Raw genomic sequence first — 16,989 nt, 5'->3', positions numbered from 1 at the left:
ATGTGTATGTGTGTATGAGTGCGTTCGTGTGTGACCAAAACAGTAACCGGCAAACACAGCAACAGGAAATTGTAGGGCAGGGTCTGGGAAAAGGGGAGGAACCCAACGTACTAACAAGCCCAGACCGGACTCCCCCGAAGTGAGCAGGCAGCAAAGGCTGAGAGTGCCAGCTGCCTGGGCACTGACGGACCCCACCCACGGAAACGATGCCTTAGGAGGACGCTAACCCGGGCCACTTACCGACGACCTGCGCAGGCGTGGCTTGAGGAAACGCCCGCCGTGGGCGGAGCTACCCGAAAAGCTCCGGTCGGGGGCGGGAACAGGATCGGCCCGCGGGCTGGCGTCGATAGGCTGCCGCAGAGACAGGGCGGGCTCTGCCAAGGGACGCGCCTCGCCGGGGGGCGGTGCCTGCGACTGAGCCTCTACGAGAGGGAAGGAACGCTGCTCCGACCTCCGCGTCGCGTCGCGTAGATTTGCGACGCCGTCGACCCCAGAGGCGGGGCCGGAAGCGCTACGGTTTGACCCCTGAGTCTGTCTGTTCCCGAAGGGGCGGCCGTCTTTATCCCGACCCGCTCCGCCTCCTCTCCTTCTTCCCCAGTACCCGGAGGCCGAAGCCCCCAGCCAGGGCGGGGCGGCGCAGCCGGAGCTCCCGGACCCGGAAGAAGCGCCATCTCCCGCCTCCACCATGGAGCCCACCGCACCGTCCCTCACCGAGGAGGACCTCACTGAAGTGAAGAAGGACGTGAGTAACGTAGCTGTGCCCAGGGCGGGCGGGGGCGGGCTGCAGCCCAGCGGGAGAGGGAAGCGGAAGCCTGGAGTCGGAGGACGAGGAGGATCCTCCAGGTCGGAGGAGCGGAAAGTCCTAGCACAGGAGGACTGGCGAGCCCTACATCCGAGGGACCTTGGTGGCAATGATCCTCCAGTGATCTGTCAATCCAGGTTTTACATCGCTAAACGCAGAGCTTGGGCTTTGTTGCCCAGTGGAGTTTTGATTCTTGCCCACTCCTCACCCATCTCTTCATGCTTTTCCCCCAACTGGGTTCTTGGAGATGCTTCGTTAGGGACCGGCGGCTCAGATTCATCCTTGAGTCAGGCTGCCTAGGCTGCTCACTGAGCCTAGAGCGAAGGCTGTAACCAGGTGAAGGATCCCAAGCAGTGGACCAAAAATGTGAAGCTCTTTTGCATAGGGGGCTTGAGGAAGCTCAACAGCTGAAAGCACAACCTGGAATTCCCCTAGTAAGCAGACGCCCACATATTTAAATTGGGGTTGGGGGAGTGAATACACGTAGCTGAGAATTAATGTACAGGTAAACGTCGAAAATATGCAGTAGCTAAATTATGCTCTTCTCGGATGGTGCAGAACCACATAAACCTTCATATTGTAACGAATGGCTTGGTTGAGATATGACATTCTTTTTCCTTTGCGTTTACTGGTTTTGCCAGATGAGACCTATATGAGTATCACTAAAATACTTTATCTGAAGTCAAATGAAAAACAGAAACTCAACATGAAACGTGTTCTTCTTGAACACTGCAGTACTTTTACAAAGTCATTTTGATGAACTGGACAGGATAGCAACTTTTTAAATGTTCATCCACTTCAAATCCCTTCCTCTTCCCTGTAAGATTTATTACACTTTACTCACAATTGGTGTGACTCACCAGCAGAAGGAAACTGGATATGACTGGGAGTTGTGCTTAGTTTCCTCATTCAACAGAGATTTATGGAGCACTTGCTATATGGAAAGCACTGGCCTTGGGTCTGGAAGGATACACAAAAATGAAGATCAGTTTCCTGCTTTACATTCTAGTTGAGATAAGAATGGAACATAAATAACTACTGTAGAGTAAATGTTGTCTTATTCATGGTGAGTGCCAGTAAAACCTTGAACTTCCAAGACTAGGCCTCCTGTGTTCCAGATGCTGTGTCACACAGTTTACAGTGTTGCCACTTAACCTTCACAACCTCTAAAGAAGATAATTGCCATTCCCATTTTACAGCTAATAAAACAGGAACTGAGAAATTACAAGTGGAAGGAAATAAGGTCTGTATACAAGTACAGATGTGAAGAGTGGCTTCCAGGTCTTTGTTTTTCTCTGTCAATTCATTGATGTTATCTATCTTCAGGATTTCATTTTACGCCTATATCAGAAATACGTAACCTTGAGGAAACCATGGATGGGTTTCAAAAGGTCTATGAAAAAAACTATGTGTGTGCTTTTTTCTTAGAGATTTTTTTCATATTTTCAAAATGTCTTCTGATCTTAGAAAGTTTTAAAATTATCCACATATGGCCGGGCGTGGTGGCTCACGCCTGTAATCCCAGCACTTTGGGAGGCCGAGGCGGGCGGATCCCGAGGTCAGGAGATCGAGACCATCCTGGCTAACACGGTGAAACCACGTCTCTACTAAAAATACAAAAAATTAGCCGGGTGAGGTGGCGGGCGCCTGTAGTCCCAGCTACGCGGGAGGCTGAGGCAGGAGAATGGCGTGAACCCCGGGGGGCGGAGCCTGCAGTGAGCCGAGATTGCGCCACTGCACTCCAGCCTGGGTGAAAGAGCGAGATTCCGTCTCAAAAAAAAAAAAAAAAAAAAATTATCCACATATTTGGACTTCTCTCTCCGCTCTAGGTCCTTATTTCCAAATGTCTACTGGAATTCTACTTTTATATCCTACAGATTGCTCACCTTGTCAAAAAATTGAACCTTTATCCTTTTCCCAAAGTTGCTTGCTGTTGCTGCCGTATTGCCTTTCTTGATGCATGGTGTGCTACCTCCCTTTGTCTTGGGACCTCCCACTTTAGTGTCCCTCCCTCCTCCTATCTAGTTATTTGCCTCATTGTGTTGGTTGGATTTAGTACAGTTTAATAAATATGGATTACGTGCTACTGTGAGGCTGATACTGTGGTTGGTTCTAACAGTTCAAAAATTAAAAATGAAAACACAATCCTAACTTGAAAAGAGCTCAATTTCTTGAGGGGGATTGTTTTAAATCACAGAATAAGTGCAGTGAGTTTTGCATTCATCTGAAACATCAACTACTTGGTGCCCTGGTAAGTGCAGGATATACAGTGTTGGCTAAAACATACCTCGTAGCTGCCTGCTTCAAACAGAGATGTTACAGTTTAAAACAAATAAATTTGTTTTCATTATGGCAATTACTATGAAGGAATCAAACAGTGCTAAGACAATAATAGGCGAAATCGACTTGAGATAGGATGGTCAGGAGAGGTTACATTTAAACTGATTCCTGAAAGATTTGACAGAACTGAGGGAAGAGCATTCTGGGAGAATAGAACTTGTCAAGGACCTAAAACAGGCAAGACCCTGGTGACTTGGGGAAATCGGAGGAAGGCAGAGGGTAATCTGAAGTGCAGTTAGGAAGGTGGGCGAGAGCCATTTTCATGAAGAGCTTTTTAGTAAAGTATTTGGGTTTTTTTCCCCCCAAGTATAGTAGGGACTTGTTGAAGAATTGTATTGTTTAAAGATCCCTCTGCCTTTTTCACGGACTGAGGAGAACAAGAATAAGAACAGGGAAGCCAGTGAGCAGGCTCTTGGAATCTATAGAGATGAATGAGGATGGTGATTTGGATCAGGGTGAAGGCAGTGGAGATGGATGGAGCAGGAGAATTCCAGATGGCAATTTTTGAAATAGAAATGATATGACCTTGTGATGGATTGAACGTGGGAGTTGAGGAAGAGGATGTAATTAGATTAGTACATGGAAATGTCAAATCAGCAATTACATCTGCAAAGTCAAAGATCAGAAGAGAGATCTGAGCTAGAAATGTAAGTGTGGCATTGAATGATTTTACCTAGAAAGCTGTGAGCTAGAAGAGAAAAATGATTTAAAACCCTTTAAAGAGAAGAGTTTTAAAAAGTGAATTGTTAGCTTGAAAGTAGGGTAACAATAACAACAAAAAAATGATTGAAAAGTTGTAGCCACAGAGATGGGAAGAAAACCAGGAGAGTGTGATATTCATGTAACAATTTTCCTGTTTCAGGGAGGGAGTAGTCAACTGTGTTTATGCAGCTGAAAAATAAAATGAAGACTGAAAAGATTTGGCAGTAAGGGGGTCATTGGTGACTTCGAGAAGAATACTGGGGCAGGATGGAAATATCTGGGAATGAAATGGGAGATGAGGTGAAAGAAGTGGAGTCCTGGTGTATAGAAAGGTGAAGTGTATACACAAGGTGCTACAAGGACAGAGGAGGGGGTGCCTAACTCATTCTGGGGAGTTAGGTAAACCTTTCCAAAGAAGATGACCACTGACCTAAATCTTAAAAGACGAATAGGGGCTTTAGGGTCTGATAAAAGAAAAGAAGACAAAAAATACATAAGGAAATGTAGAGAGACAGATAGTTTTAGGTAGAGCATAAATTTTCAGGACAAAGGTAGTGATAGATTAAGCTGGAGAGGTACGTAGGAGCCATATTATCAATGAACCTTGTCTTCCATGATTAGTTATTATTGAGTACTTACTGTGTACAGAGACTATGCGTGACCTTCATATATAGTATTCCCATTTAGTCCTCTTTGATGTCCTGTGAGTTAAGTTTTTAATCCTTATTTTATCAATAACATACCTGAAGCTTGGAGTGGTGAAGTAACTTGGGCCAGCTCTCACAAGGGTGAGTACTAGATTCAAGATTTGAACTGAGGTGGGTCCAACTTTAGAGCCATGCTCTTAACTTCTCTACTATTCTGCCACGTAAAGGAACTTTATCCTTTAAGACAGGGCAGAACATTGTTTTTAAATTTTTTTTTTAATTAACAAAATTTCAATATTAGAATTTGTTGGGCACAGTGGCCCACACCTATAATCCCAACAACTCAGGAGGATAAGGTGGGAGGATCACTTAAGGCCAGGAGTTCAAGACCAGCCTAGGTAATGTAGCAAAGATCCCTTCTCCACAAAAAAAAAAAAAAAGAATTAAAAATTAGCCGGGCATGGTGGCTCACACCTGTAGTCCTAGCTCCTCAAGAGGCTGAGACTGGGATCACTTGAGTCTAGGGATTCCAGGCTTCAGTGAGCTATGATCAAGCCACTGCACTCCAGCCTAGGCGACAGAGTGAGATCCTTAAAAAAAATTTTAGTAAAATTCATATAATACTCCAGATTTCCATTTTCTCTTGAATAAGAAATGTTGAGGAGGGGGAAGGAAGTAGTAAATGCAGCTAGGTTTCTATTGTTAATAGTCCATGCCAGATATGATAAGGACGAGGTCCTGGACATAGTTATTTGCTCACTCTGTGCTTTTCCAGTATTTGACCTATAATCTTTTTTTTCTGGGCCCTATCACATTGTTTTATAATTATTGCCTGTGATATGTATTCCCAGCTAGACCATGAGCCCTTTGCATGTAGGATTCAAATCTTGTTCATCTTTGTATACTCACTGCTCAGCACTCGGCATATTAGGAATTTAGATTTGTAGAATACTTGTAATGTGAATAAACAAGTAAATGTGGAACTTCGTAGACCAAGAACCACAGGAACCCTTCACCTAGCCTACTTTCCTGCCATCATATACTAGGGTACTTGAAGACGTTCCATTACCTTTGTCATTATTACTAACATATATTCATCACTTACTATGTACAAAGCACTTTTCTAAGCACTTTGCATATCTTTATTCCTCATGTAACAGTCAGCTGAGGAAACAAGCACAGAGGAGTTAATTACTTGCCCAAGATCATATATCTAGTAAATAGAGGAGCTAAAATACAGTCACCGGTATCAAATTATTAATGCCATTTATTGAAAGCAACATGGATTTTCTACTAATTAAGCTCTCAGGCACTTCTCAAGTCTAGGTTTGCTTTTTTGTGGTGTCCTTTTTCTTTATTTCTTTCATTTTTCCAACACTCACTATTCCCCACACATCTTTCCATCTCCCTTCCACCAAGACTGATTCACTGAGTTAGAGTGTAGTCTTTCCAGCTGACCCCAAAGACAGATACATTATGGGCTCTTTCAGTTTAGGGTTTTGTTTTTTGTTTTTAACAGTTTTACTCTAAGGAAATGGAGTATAATAACAAACATGAGAAAGTTACAGACTGTGAGACCTCTCACTAAGTTATTGGTCCTGACTAATTCTGCATTCCTTGCTAACTGATAGCTAAAATGTACAGTAGTCTTTGCCCTCATCTTTACTCCCGAAGATAGCCCTCAACAGACCTCCCTGTTTCCAAGGACCCAGGCCCTCTAGATTCAGCTGGTCCCTCCTCACAACAGCCTGGTCTTGGTTTTTAGGTTTGAAGGTGAGATCAAAGCAGTGAGGAATGTCTAGGACCTACTTGTGTCTACTTGGACCTTCATCTTAATTAGCATGCATTTTAGAAGGCCTGAGCCTCCTGACTTTAGAACATTGTCTCACACCAGTTAAGACTGCCAACTGATAGTCACGTATGTGATTTTCTTAGGTGTTACAAAATAACATTGAACCATATTTTATGTCTTTTAGGCCTTAGAAAATTTACGTGTATACCTGTGTGAGAAAATCATAGCTGAGAGACATTTTGATCATCTACGTGCAAAAAAAATACTCAGTAGAGAAGACACTGAAGAAATTTCTTGTCGAACATCAAGTAGAAAAAGGGCTGGAAAATTGTTAGACTACTTACAGGAAAACCCAAAAGGTCTAGACACCCTTGTTGAATCTATTCGGCGAGAAAAAACACAGAACTTCCTGATACAGAAGATTACAGATGAAGTGCTGAAACTTAGAAATATAAAACTAGAACATCTGAAAGGTAAGATATCTTAATTATCTAAGAGCTGATTTAAATGTAATAATGCTTTTAAAAAATGCAGAGCAGGCCAGGTGCCTGCACTTTAGGAGGCCGAGGCAGGAGGATTGCTTGAGGTCAGGAGTTTGAGACCAGCCTGGGCAACATAGCGAGACTTTGTCTCTATAAAAAATTTAAAAATTAGCCAGGCATGATGGTGCATACCTGTGTTTCCAGCTGCTCAGGAGGCTGAGGTGGGAGGATCACTTGAGCCTGGGACATTGAGGCTATAGTGAACCATGATTGTGCTACTGCACTCCAGTCTGGGCAACAGAGCAAGACCCTGTCTCAAAAAAGCAAAACAAAAAAAACAGAAACGATCATTTTGCTTTCAAAAAGTTTGAACTTCAAAATTATATTCAATTTGCACTGATTTTACATTATATGGCACTATTACATTGAAAAAGTGGAATATCTCTCAATATCCTGTATTCGTATTCATTTAATACATTTGTAGAAAACTATTATGAAATCCCTGCATACATAAGGATTTGTTTCTAAAGTCAGTAGAATGTAAAATTAATCTATTCAAGAGTAAGCTCTGAAAATACCGTACATCACACATAAAGAACAGTATTTAGGCAAAGTATTTTAAAAGTCCAACTCTGCTAGTTTTTCTTGTGATCACCAGTTGATCACAAGATGAAGTAATTGGCATATGTTTATAGGAATCACATTGCATAAAATATTCATGACTTTAAACTAGTCTGGCAAGATGTGAAGGCATGGAAACAGATTAAGAGAGTAGCAGATTCACCTGTCCCATTTCACTCTCACTCCAGAATATACACTCACTGATTGGAATATTGTGTGGAATTGCCTACACAATTTAAATCCCCAACCCCCTCCTGCCTCTGTTCCTCACTGTCTCTCTCCAGAGCACATAAATGTGCGTATGATGTTCTACAGCTCTTCTAGGCATTAGGGATACAGAAAAGAATAATTTAGGGCTCTGCCCTTAAGGAACTCATAGTCTATAAGTGTCCCCTTGCTGGGACACATTACAAGTTTTCCCTTTTGAGCCATATCTAAGAAGGTAGTTTGTATAGCATGGAATAGACATGCTGACTGTATTGTGAGGTTGAAAAACTAGTGGAAGAAGTGACATGTAAGTGTCCTTTATAGACTATGCAGGTTTTACCTAAAAATTGTCAACTCAGGGTTTCTGTGCCTATAGGTTGAATATTTGCTAAGCCTAACAGAAGGGTAAATTGTGTTTATTCTTTCAATCCTCTGGATAATGGTTAACTATACCCTTTGGGTATCATTCAATTCTTTGATGGTATCTAAGTTGTTTTCTGCTGTAGCAATACCTGAGACTGGGTAACTTTTAAAGAAAAGAAATGTATTCATTTCTTACAGTTCTGGAGGCTGCTTAAGTCCGAGACCATGGCGCCAGCATCTGGCAAGGGTCGTCCATGGTGGAAGGGCAGAAGATGGAAGAGCAAGGGAGGGCAAGAGTGTGAAAGGGAAGAAGAAGGAGTAGAACTCCCAAAATAACTAACCCATTCCCGTGATAATGGCATTAGTCCAGGGCAGAGCCCTCATGATGCTGTTGCCTCCCAAAGGCCTCAGCTCCTAACACTGCTGCAGTGGCAACCAAGTTTCCAACATGTGAACTTTTGGCGGATACATTCGTACCATAGCTGATGGGAACAACCACTGTCATTTGAGTAAACTATGAGATTGAGAAACAGGACATTATGTATCGAATTGTAGTTCTCACTTTCCCACAAAGTAGTCCTGGAATGCCGGACATGACTTAACTGTCCTGTGCCTTTTTTTTTCTCTCTTTTTTTTTTTTTTTTTTTTTTTTGAGACGGAGTCTTGCTCTTGTCACCCAGGCTGGAGTGCAATGGCATGATCTCAGCTCACTGCAACATCTGCCTCCCAGGTTCAAGCGATTCTCCTACTTCAGCCTCCTGAGTAGCTGGGATTACAGGCACCTGTCACCACGCCTGGCTAATTTTTGTATTTTTAGTAGAGACGGGGTTTCGCCGTGTTGGCCAGGCTGATCTCAAACTCCTTACATCATGATCTGCCCACCTCGGCCTCCCAAAGTGCTGGGATTACGGGCGTGAGCCACCATGCCCCGCCCTTTTTTCTCGTCTTTATAATAAGAGACTATCCTAGGTGACCTCTAAAATTCCTTTTAGTTCTAATATCCTATTATTCAAGAATTAGCCATTGCCATTGACCAACAGATAGAATTTTAGCATCTGCCCTGTTTACATTTTGTTTTTATTAGCTAATATTTTTTGTACCAGAATACTAAAGAGTATTTATTGTGAAAGCTATTTCTTATTTTATAAAAAATTTTAGGTGGTTAAGTTTATATGTACACTGTACCTTAAATGAGAATTACAGCATGTCATTTAACTTCCATGAGACTATTTTGTTATATAGAAAATGCAAATAATAGTATACTTCATGGTGGTTGAGAAAAGCAAATTAGATGTGAAATAGATTATGACAGAAATTACAAGTTGCTGTTTAAATTGTGATTGTGGGGTAACTAGCTTGTAATCTTTAACAAGTCACAAGATGGACAGTGACTCCATTTTTTTTAGTTACTTTTTCATTTACATCTGAATAATTTTATTGTAGGACTAAAATGTAGCAGCTGTGAACCTTTTCCAGATGGAGCCACTAACAACCTCTCCAGATCAAATTCAGATGAGAGTAATTTCTCTGAAAAACTGAGGGCATCCACTGTCATGTACCATCCAGAAGGAGAATCCAGCACGACACCCTTTTTTTCTACTAATTCTTCTCTGAATTTGCCTGTTCTAGAAGTAGGCAGAACTGAAAATACCATCTTCTCTTCAACTACACTTCCCAGACCTGGGGACCCAGGGGCTCCTCCTTTGCCACCAGACCTACAGTTAGAAGAAGAAGGAACTTGCGGAAACTCTAGTGAGATGTTTCTTCCCTTAAGATCACGTACTGTTTCACGACAATGACACTTTATTGCCTTTTAATTTTTAATGATGACAAAAAATGTTTTAAAGAATATGACTCTTTATAAAACGGCTGTAGTGATTTGTTTACATTTGATACATGTCTTTTAAAATGCAATGTAAGCATACTTTGTAAATAGGATTTTTAGAATTAAAAAAGCATACTTTTAGGATAGCTAACTGTAAATCATGTTGATCATGTACTTTTTAGTAATTTCTTTTTTTCCTTTTCTTTTTAAGGTCTTTCAGTATTTTTTTAAATATTTTCTATTTTAAGACTGATTTTAATAGGGAATATATCTCTATTTGAGAATAGACCCTTACTGGGAAGAACGTTTTTTCCTCAGTGCATTTGTGCTAGAAATTTTCAGAGTCTAATAGTCTTTGCCAGTCATTCAGCAACAAATTTTCAGCATTAAGCTGTTCCTGTTCTGTAATAAAACCAATCACTGATGGGAAAACTGCCAATATAGAAAAATAAAAATAAAAAATCTCTTTTCCACTCCATTGTCTTATAGGCACTTAAACAGCCTCTTTTTGATACTGGAGGAACACTTGATGGAGTGTGAGCCACCTAAGATCTCAGTTTGCCAAAATTCATTTCTAATTAACCTTACTAATTATACTACTTTGTTAGGATTTTCACATTCTTGGCTTAATCATTTTCATTCCTAAAGAAAAATATCTTGGCCTAAACCTCAGTTATTACATGTAATTTGATGAGGTATTTTTTCCTTTTTTTTTTTTTTTTTTTTTTTTTGAGACAGAATCTTGCTCTATCACCCAGGCTGGAGTGCAGTGGCACGTTCTGGGCTCACTGCAACTTCTGCCTCCCATGGTCACGTGATCCTCCCACCTCAGCCTCTCAAGTAATATAGCTGGGACTACAAGTGTGTGCCACCATGCCTCACTAATTTTTGTATTTTTTTTTGTAGAGACGGGGTTTTGCCATGTTGGCCAGGCTGGTCTTGAACTCCTGGACTCAAGCAATCTACCCAGCGTGGCCTCCCAAAGTGCTGGGATTACAGACATGAGCCACCTCACCTAGCCTGATGAGATTTTTTAAAACTATTTTCTCTGTACTTTTCATTCCCTTTTAATGAGGACCAATATACAGTTGAAATAACTAGAACAAATTATTTTTGGTGTGTGTGACAATTCTGTTTTTAATGCTATTTGAATAAGTGGGCCATGCCAGATTTGTCTTTTTGCTGTAAAACAAAATTTGACTAATTTTACATGTTTATAAATCTTACGTTCTCACTGTTTTTATTTAAATTACAATTTTATCTATTTCCTGACATCTGTCTCCTATATATTTCTATTATTAATTGCAAAAACATAGAAATGGAAATTTTGCTATTAACAATAAAATTTTTGTAAAGTAGTGCTATTTTGGAGTTCCAAATTTTCAATAGGAAGTATCTAAAACTTTTTTTAATACTTGCCAATATCTATAGAAAACATTACTTTAGGTTGTGAGATTGAGTTGCATTTCTGGATGGACTGATGAATTTATCCGTCATGAAGAAGATTGGCATATTAGCTTTAAAAATTTTTAAAGATTGGATTTTTTTTAGTATAAGCATTTTCTAAGGTTTATAGAGAAATGTTTCACCTCCAATGCATAGCAAAAATAGTGATGTTAGAAAGAAAATAGGTTACATTTAAGGAAGGTGCTTTAAAAAGCAGAAGCAGACTTTAAAATTCAATTTGTGGACACCTTTTTAAAAATTGAATCAAAGATTATAATTTAGATATACAATAACACCTATATATAGATTCGTTTTAACGCTGAGTTTTCTTTCAGACTGTTTTCTAACTACATGGACAATAAAATTAACGTTTGCATAAAGCTAGGTTTGTGGGTTTTTGACTTCGACAAAGTCATTTTTTTTTCCTTTTATCCCTGAAAACTAGCCATTGCCAAAAGTGTGTAATTTAGGATGACTGACAGGATGCAATTTGTTAACTAAGTTCATTAATGCCACAGTGAAAAAGTTACTTTTCAGGGATACTGTATTATCATAATACAAAAACACATTAGTTCATTTTTATATATATGTATATATTTTTAATACTTTATTTTTGGAGCAGTTGTAGGTTTATAAAAAAGCAGAAAATAGAGTGTTTCCAAATACCCCCTTCTCCCTCAGTTTCCCATATTATCTTGCACTGATGTGGCACATTTGTTATAATTGAGTCAATCTTTTTGTTTGTTTTGTTTGGGATTTTTTTGTTTTTTTGTTTGTTTGTTTTGAGACGGAGTCTCGCTCTGTCACCCAGGCTGGAGTGCAGTGGCACGATCTCAGCTCACTGCAAGCTCTGCCTCCCAGGTCCATGCCACTCTTCTGCCTCAGCCTCCCGAGTAGCTGGGACTACAGGCGCCTGCCACCATGCCCGGCTAATTTTTTGTATTTTTAGTGGAGACGGGGTTTCACTGTGTTAGCCAGGATGGTCTCGATCTCCTGACCTAGTGATCTGTCTGCCTCGGCCTCCCAAAGTGCTGGGATTACAGGCATGAGCCACCACGCTGGGCCAATCTTTTTTTTTTTTTTTTTTTGAGATGGAGTCTGGCTCTGTCACCCAGGCTGGAGTGCAGTGGTGCAATGTCAGCTCACTGCAACCTCCACCTCCCAGGTTCAACTGATTCTCCTGCCTCAGCCTCCAAAGTAGCTGGGATTATAGGCGTGTGCCCCCACGCCTGGCTAATTTTTGTATTTTTAGTGGAGACAGGGTTTCACCATGTTGGCCAGGGTGGTCTTGAACTCCTGACCTCAGGTGATCCACCTACCTCAGCCTCCCAAAGGGCTAGGATTACAGGTGTGTGCCACCATGCCCAGCCTCATAGTGAGTCTTGATACTATTATTAATCCAAAGTCCATTGTTCACATTAGGGTTCACTCTTTGTGTTATACAGTTCTGTGGGTTTTGACAAATGTGTAATGTCATGTATCTGCCATTATGCAGAATAATTTCACTGCCTTCAAAAGCTCATGTGCTCTACCTATTCATACCTTCCTCCCTCTCATCTCACTCCCAACCCTGGCAACCACTGATCTTTTTATTGTCTCTCTAGTTTCATCTTTCCTAGAATGTTATACAGTTGGAATCATAGTATGTAGCTTTTTTCAGACTAGCTTCTTTCTCTTATCAATATGCATCAAAATTCTTCCAGGTCTTTTCATGATGAGTTCACTTTATTTGTTTGTTTACTTTTAAAAACTTGCCAAGTTCACTAGTGAGAGGGGGAGAAAGAGTAGAGCAAGGAGTTCTGTCTGTGACTGAACAATCAATTGAGATAATTCACTACTTTCAGGGGAGCGAGAGTTCATTTTTGAAGAGATGATTCGTCTTTAGTCAGCATATCACTCATTGTGTGCAATATCAAACACTGGTAAAATAGGGGCAGGCCAGGATAATGGCAGTTTTTTGTTTATTTGTTTTCATAAATAGTTTTTTATTTTAAATCCAATTTATCACATTTTTTCTCATGGCTAGTGATTTTTGTCTCTTGTTTAAGAAATTTTTCCCGTCTCAACATCCTGATGATATTCTATGCTTTCTTCTAGAAGTTGTTTTAGTTCCTCGTTTACCTCTATGATCCATTTCAAAGTAATTTTTGTGTATGGTATGAGGTAGAAATCAAATCTTAACGGCTACCATCTTTTTACCTAAGCAATGTAAAAAGGAGGTGGAAGTTTCACACTCTAGTCTTGTATCACTGGATAAATATGTCCACTGTTGACTGTGAAGAAAAAGCAAACCAAGAAGCAAACTGATCTACAGTTTTTAAATGTAATCTTATGAGGGCTTTCTGAAAGGAGAGCTGAATTTAAGGACAGATAATATACAAAAAACTTGAGTGCTGCTGCTAAAATCTTCACACTGAATTTGCCATACTATTTAATTACCAGAAATAGTTCTTTATTGCAATGGCTCCCAAATTTTGCTGTCCATTTTAGAATCAACTGGGGAGTGCTTAAAGATCCCAATATCCAGGCTGCACCCTATACCCAATGAATCACAGTGTTTGGTTGTGGAAGCCAGGTATCAGATTTCCACGTGATTTTCAGTGGGCAACAAAATTTGGAATCCATAGCCTTACTAGATGCCAAATAATGAGTTCAGTATTTCCGCATGTCTGATCTTGTTTCTTGTTTTTTAATACTAATAACCCTGCAAGGAAGGTTTTATTGTCACTTTTTTTTTTTTTTTTTTTTTTACAGATGAGAAACAAACTCAAAAAAGTCAATGATTTAAAATTACACAGCTCTTTAGGATTAAAATCCCGGGCTGTTTGACTCTTAAGCCTGTGTTCTCATACAACTCATGTTTTCATTGTGGGAGAGAGTCCAAAAATAAAGAAAACTAAGATAATTCTAGTTACCATGGAGACAAAATAAGGCATGAGTTAAAAAATAACTTGGAAGATACTTGATAGTATTATTGTAGAAGGCTTCTCAGAGCAGGTGAGGCTTTGAGCAGAGACCTAACTCATAAAAAAGGAGCCAGCCATGGGAAGTTCTAGAGGGAAGAGTTCCAGGTAGAAGTAACATTGAGGTCAGAAGCCCTGGGGTGGGAATGAATCAGTGAGAGAACCTGGAAACATTAACACCTCTTATTAGCAATGAGCTCACCTAGCACCCAGACCTTGGCTTCTAAATACCCATTCTCCATTAAAAGGAATCAAAGTTCCTTGGAAATGGCTAATTCCAAGGCAAAGTATAAGATGAACATGAAACATCTTGTTCCAGGAAGCAGACAAGTGATCAAATCTTGGGGAGGACATGTCCAAAGGACACAGAAGCCTGCTTGAAGGGGCTCCCACTGGCCAAATCAGAGACAATTTCAACATCAAAATAAATAATAATGGATTATAACTCATTTGATAAGAAACCATGAGTCAATGCTAATATAAATAAAAACAGGCTAGGCATGGTGGCTCACGCATGTAATCCCAACGCTTTGGGAGGCCAAGGTGGGCAGATCACTTGAGCCCAGGAGTTCGAGACCAGCTTGGCCAAAATGGCTAAAAATACAAAAATTAGCCAGGCGTGGTGGCAGGTGCCTTAATCTCAGCTACTCAAGAGGCTGAGGCACAAGAATCATTTGAACCTGGGAAGTGGAGGTTGCAGTGAGCTGAGATGACTCCAGCTGAGTGATGGAGCGAGACTCTGTCTCAAGCAAAATGAATAAATAAAAAATTTGAAGGAGAATGTGATGTTGACATAGTCTTTAAATACCTCCCTACAAAAATACTTATTTACAAAGGAGGAAAAAAGTAACTACAGTGGAGAAGCCTGGCAGATACAACCTTCAACAAGAAATCAAAGGTAAAATCAGTGCCACTACAAACTGAAATCATGTGCCTTCTGATAGAAAGCAATGAGAAGACCATAATACCACTTTCATAATATTCTTGCCAAAGATTCATAACCTGACTCAAATCATTAGGAAATATGAGACAAGAGGAATTGTTGGCAGCTATCTTTGTAGACAATCTGCTACAAAAATGCTAAGTTTGAGGAGCTTATGAGACATCGAAGTAGAAAATTGCATACAGGAGTTTGGTGTTCAGGAAGACTTTTGGACCAGTTATATAAATGTGGGAGTTATTAGCATAAACTAATATTTAAAACCTTGGAACTTGGTGAGTTTGCCTTGAAATGGAGGGTAAACAAAAAAGAGAAGAAGGCTCAGAACTGAGCCTGAGGTGCTTCTGCATCTAGAGGTGATACAGAGAAGACAACAGAGAAAACTGAAAAGGGCCCTGTGAAATAGGGAAGAGAACTAAAGTATATGATCTAGTGAAAGGCAAGAGAAAAGCATTTCAAGAAGGCACGTATCTTGTTGAAAGGTCAAGTAAGAAGTGGTCTTTGGACCAAGTTTCACAGAGACCACTGATGGTTTGATAACAAGAACTCATGTTGCTCAAACTGAGTACCTCAATCTCCGAGGCATTCAACAGTGAGCCCGCTTTAAAAGTCACTCAAGAGTGTCAGTTTTACTCAGTAATAAGTCTAAATATTTTTGTCTATTAAAATAAAAGAGCTTTATTAAACACAACCATGCAAAATTTCCATACATTTTCAAGATCTTATATTAAGAAAAATAAATATGTATGCCCATGGGACTTTGGGTCACAATGTATCAGCTCAGCTTCTGGAGGAACTGGAGATGGAGGTCACTATTGGGCAATTAACTGTGTCTATATGGCCAAGCCCCAATAAAAACTCCAGACAACAAGGCTCAGGTGAGTTTCTCTGGATGGCAGTATTCCATGCATACTGTCATGTGTCTCTGCCACGAGAAGTTCATACTGTTCACAATTCCACTAGGAGAGGTCAACTGGAAGCTTTGAACGTGGAACTATGCACCGTGTGCCTCTTCCCTTGGCTGTTTGGTTTTTTCCCCCCGCCTGTATTCTTTTGCTGTAATAAACTGTAACCATGAGTATAATAGCTTGCAGTGAGTTCTGTGAGTCCTTCTAGTAAATTATCAAACCAACCTGAGGGTAGTCTGAACTTTGCAAAACCTGAAATTGGTGTCAGGAGTGAGGATGGTTTTGGGGACTCCCAAACTTTGCACTTTGAGACCATCATTTTCCTCTGCCAACATAGGAACCTGGATGGGAAAACTTGAGAAACACTTATCTAGACCCACACCATCATAAATTATTATAATCCAAAAATATTTATTAACCATCTGCTCTGTGACAAGCACTACGCTGGGTACTAGGAATCTAAAAATGAGCAAAGCACAGTCCAGCTCCTCCCCTCAAGGAGGCCATAGACATCGTACCACAGGAAAGAGGGAGTGAACAAGATAGTTATATAACTCTGCCCTGGAGCCTACTTCCAGGGAGGAATGGCAAGTTATGTGTGAGTGTGAGTATCATCTAAACGAGCAGGCATCCTTAAGTGAAATCTAAATACACTGACAACAACTTCATTTGGGTGTCATTCCCATTTAATTCACCGGGAGTCAAAGAGTTCTACTTTCCCTGAATACTAGGCATATGGTTACGCCATTTACCAAAAGAAGGAACAAAAATGCAGAGAAAAATTATATGAAAAGACAGGTTACGCTTCCAATAAGTGGGTGTTTGAGGCCCCAGAAAGATACCATATGGAAAATGTAAGATCCAGGTGGGGGGCGGGTCTAGAGTTTGGGTGGAAAGATTGGGATTAGACACCCAGATTTGGGAATCATAGCATAAAGTAGTTAATGCGGT

At 40.4% G+C, this 16,989-nt stretch overlaps 2 protein-coding genes across 20 annotated transcripts in view; one reads left to right on the top strand and one right to left on the bottom strand.

Moving 5' to 3' along the window:
• The window catches only part of LOC134733710 (uncharacterized), a 193,665-nt gene extending 192,432 nt beyond the window's left edge, over positions 1-1,233 (bottom strand). For 17 of the 18 annotated variants that reach the window (XR_010117335.1, XR_010117339.1, XR_010117333.1 and 14 more), the window contains exon 1: positions 241-687. Coding sequence is in view for 8 of the 18 variants with exons in the window: in XM_063624263.1 (XP_063480333.1) it covers positions 241-687 (447 nt within the window). In the remaining 10 variants the exon portion in view is untranslated. Of the gene's footprint in view, positions 1-240 lie in introns of all 18 variants that reach the window. The other variant, XM_063624260.1, reaches the window with a different exon arrangement.
• On the top strand, positions 400-11,607 carry BCL10 (BCL10 immune signaling adaptor). 2 transcript variants are annotated; one of them, XM_063624256.1, is made up of 3 exons: positions 400-742; positions 6,468-6,756; positions 9,400-11,607. In XM_063624256.1, exons 1-3 carry the CDS (start codon positions 686-688, stop codon positions 9,753-9,755), a joined length of 702 nt encoding a protein of 233 aa, XP_063480326.1. In that variant the 5' UTR covers positions 400-685; the 3' UTR covers positions 9,756-11,607. The 2 variants fall into 2 exon arrangements, with proteins under 2 accessions (XP_063480326.1, XP_063480327.1); XM_063624257.1 differs by having other exon boundaries at positions 607-742; positions 9,433-11,607.
• The last annotated feature ends 5,382 nt before the right edge of the window (positions 11,608-16,989 follow it).

The sequence above is a fragment of the Symphalangus syndactylus genome, chromosome 12 (assembly GCF_028878055.3).
Source record: "Symphalangus syndactylus isolate Jambi chromosome 12, NHGRI_mSymSyn1-v2.1_pri, whole genome shotgun sequence".
In the NCBI taxonomy this organism is placed as follows: Eukaryota; Metazoa; Chordata; class Mammalia; order Primates; family Hylobatidae; genus Symphalangus; species Symphalangus syndactylus.
The sequence above is the reverse complement of the archived record's forward strand: the minus strand, read 5'-3'. Positions and strand labels throughout refer to the sequence as shown.